Source organism: Sinocyclocheilus anshuiensis, unplaced genomic scaffold (assembly GCF_001515605.1).
Source record: "Sinocyclocheilus anshuiensis isolate Anshui unplaced genomic scaffold, SAMN03320099.WGS_v1.1 scaffold1132, whole genome shotgun sequence".
NCBI lineage: Eukaryota > Metazoa > Chordata > Actinopteri > Cypriniformes > Cyprinidae > Sinocyclocheilus > Sinocyclocheilus anshuiensis.
This window is the reverse complement of record NW_015552678.1, coordinates 413,765-417,346: the sequence shown is the minus strand read 5'-3', so window position 1 is coordinate 417,346 and position 3,582 is coordinate 413,765. Positions and strand designations below refer to the sequence as shown.

General features: G+C 39.6%; 1 protein-coding gene across 3 annotated transcripts in view; it reads right to left on the bottom strand.

Moving 5' to 3' along the window:
* LOC107667524 (regulator of G-protein signaling 7-binding protein A-like) overlaps positions 1-1,710 on the bottom strand; it is an 8,758-nt gene extending 7,048 nt beyond the window's left edge. Inside the window, exons 1-2 of one of the 3 annotated variants that reach the window (XM_016459201.1) lie at positions 1,280-1,710; positions 977-1,144 (exon numbers count right to left, since the gene is read on the bottom strand). In XM_016459201.1, coding sequence (XP_016314687.1) covers positions 977-1,117 — 141 coding nt within the window. In that variant the 5' untranslated portion in view covers positions 1,118-1,144; positions 1,280-1,710. Of the gene's footprint in view, positions 1-976 lie in introns of all 3 variants that reach the window. The other 2 variants (XM_016459200.1, XM_016459202.1) reach the window with 2 other exon arrangements.
* Positions 1,711-3,582: the final 1,872 nt, after the last annotated feature.

Genomic DNA, 3,582 nt, shown 5'->3' with positions numbered 1-3,582 from the left:
GTAAGGGACATAACATTTCCGTCACACGCTTGAGGAATTCGGCCAATCACAACGCACTGGATAGCTGGCCAATCAGAGCACACCTCGCTTTTTCAGACCGATGAGCTTTGTAAAAATCGATGCGTTTCAGAAAGGCGGGGCATAGAGAAGTGTACAGTATGTACAGTATGTGGAAAATAATGTGTTTTTTGAACCTTAAACCGCATAAACACATTTCATTACACCAAATACACAAAATAATATTCTTTTTAGCAGCATCATATTACCCCTTTAAAGTTGTCCAAATGAAGTTCTCAGCAATGCATCTTATTAATCAAAAATTACGTTTTTATATATTTATTGTAGGAAATTTACAAAACGTCTTCATGGAACATGATCTTTACTTAAAATCCTAATGATTTTTGGCATAAAAGAAAACCTTATCATTTTGACCCATACAATGTATTGTTGGCTATTGCTACAAATATACCCGTGCTACTTATTACTGGTTTTGTGGTCCAGGGTCACATATTAGTCATAAATGAACAGCTAATATCAGCAACACAGAATTCAGTGTCAAAAACTCAAAGCAAATGGTCAATGTTAAGACGGCTTGCCACAAGCCTTCTGGCTGTTAATGGGGCAAAGACTCCTCAAACACAACACACAAGCCAGTTTGCTTTCCAAATGTGCTCGCAGTTTTACCCCAAAATGGAGTACTAAATCATATCGCTCACTCCATGCCATAATCTGCCAACTGAAACGTTGTTTCTGGAAAAGCAGCCCGAGAAAATTAAGCTGGAACTACCGCCGCACCATTGGACAAGTCACAGACCTCCAAGCCAAATCACTCGATATTTAACGTCCCTAGTGTCGCATTATACATTTAGGATGTTGGCACTTGCAGAACCCTGCGTGAATTTCGAACAGTGCTTGAACAATCAGCAGGATTCAGAGCGGAATAATGCTGTGGGTCATGACGCAGGCTTATACGCACCATTCTGCAGTCCGCTACGGCACGCAGAGCCTCGCTGCTCTCCCGGCGCTCCGGCTCTCTGGACGGGGGCTTACTGCCGATCTGGAAAATGGTCCCGGCAGTTCTGGGGCGGTTTTTGCGCCCACTCGGTGCAGAACTCATGCATACACATCAAGTGAAGAAACTGCCCTGATATAAAATACCGACTGATCAATATGGTGCCACTCGTTTGGTAAATTTCTTACTCAATTGATCGATCTGCCCGTGTCTTGCTCCTGGATTCTCTCCGCATTGCCACGATGCAGATAGCAGAAGCCAAGTCACCTTCATTCACTCCAGCAGAGAGCTGAAGTGTCCTTGCAGGGCTTCGTCTTCTTCAGCAGAGAGAAATGCGATAACAAAGAACCAGATGCAAACATGTCTTGATGCCCGGTATAGTCCTTCAACGTAGAAAATAACAGCCGCTTTTAAACGAAACACCTCCCCGCGACAGTAACCGCAACTCCAAATAGACTAATATGCGCCGCAAGTTGAAACGATAAACTCTATATGGCGTTTATTGAGAGTAGGTAGCAGGAGGTGATCTAAGAGCGCTTTTCTAACCTTGATAGGTGCAGTTGCTTGAGGCATGACGTGGTTGAACACACTGCACTCTCATAGGATGAGAATACTAATGCAACAGATTCACCAACTCCAGTGTTTTCACGGCTTCATCAAGTGTGCCACAGAAAGGAAGCAATAAAAATACACGAGTGAAATCATAGGCAGCTCAAATCTATCTACCCTGCTGGAAAAAAAGCACTATAAGTCAAGTTAAAGTGTCTTTCTGGTCTTAGCTGGTCTTCTACTCTGGTCAAGCTGGTGTTTGGTGTGTGAAGTGTCCAAAAAACACTTAAACCAAACAGACAGACATATTGGATCCGGCTGGAAGACAAATCATCTTAGACTGGCTTCAAAGTTTTTCAGCAGGTGTCTAAATAAATAAAATAACACATATAACAAATAGATAATGAATGTGTGTGTGTGGTCAATAAAACATTTCCCATGTAAGCCATTTCAAATGAATCTTATTAAATATTCATAAAAGTAAAGTATCTTAAGGCTGGTTATTAGGAAATGTTGTATTTGTGGTTGACTCATACTGTTTATTGTACCAAAATCCTAATTGTACAAAAAGCAAGCGGCAAAATTAGACTTAATATTGGATGAGATGCTAATGGCAGCCTGTTTTGTTGTACTCTGCCAAATCTACAGTGGCCGAGAAGTGCAAAGCAGATCACAATTCTGAAAACAAAATAACAAATTACAAACGCAAATGCAAGTCTAAAAAACAAAATAACAATTCAGAAAGCACAACAACAATTCAGAAAACATTATAACAAGTCAGAAAACACAATGACAAATTCGAAAACAAAATAAGTCAGAAAACACAACAACAAATCCGAAAACAAATTTACAAGTCAGAAAACACAACGACAAATCAGACAAACCGGAAGAGGTAGGTATAGTTTGAGACAGCGCCATTGGTTTGGGATTACTCACCGCTGACTGGACGAGACATCTGTCAATCAACGTATACAGGAACAACCAGCTGAAGAACAGCAGAGTCGTGGTAGAAAGTTTGGAGATGGTATTAAAGTAGCTCAATTTAAATGTATTGTATGAATTGCCCTTACTCTGGAATAAAAAATACGGGGTGTCTATTTACATTTAGTTTAAAGTGACTGTAACTCATCAGTGCTAGTGGCGCGGATGAATAAGTGTGTGTTCTTGGCATTTTGATACGATCGACCCGGGTTCGATCCTGCCTTTTGCCGAACTGTTTTTTTCTCCCTTTTCAAATCTCGTATTAGCAATGGATCCTATTTACACTAAGTGAAAATAGCAGTATTTTTAGCAATATGCTATTTACACTAAGTGCAAATACCTATTTACACTATGTTAAAATAGCAGGATTTCTACTATCAAGTATACTACTTGTTGCAAATAGTGGCAATTATCTGCACTTCAGTATTGTAGTACATTATAAAACAGTATGCAATAATAACGTATTGAGTGTAAATTATAATTTTAATTATTAAATGGATGCCACCTTATTGGTACAATAAAGCCCTCCCTACACCTACCCTAACCCTACCCGATACTTTATTTTCAACTTTTTGATTATTTCCTTAATTTTTATTGAAAATAAATGCCGTTACGATGTGATACGAGATTTGAAAAGGGAGAAAAAAAAAGTTCGGCAAAAGACGGGATCGAACCCCGGTCGATTGCGTCAAAAAGCCACAGGCACGCACTTATCCATCTGCGCCACTGAAGCTGATAATTTGGTTATTTTGTTTTCAGAATTGTGATCTGCTTTGCACTTCTCGACCACCGTACAAATCACTAGAAACCACTGCATTTGAGATACTGTGTGTGTGTGTGTGTGTGTGCATGCATAAGATGAATAGAATTGATGTGGAGTGTCTTGACAACACATTTAGAACTTGTTGTAGAACAAGACAGCTTGTGTTAACAACATGGACTGGACAAGTTTCCAAAGGATGATACTTCATGCTTTCAACATGAAATATTTATTCAAGTGCAGGCAAAGATTTCCACTGCTAAAAGATTTTTATTGCTGC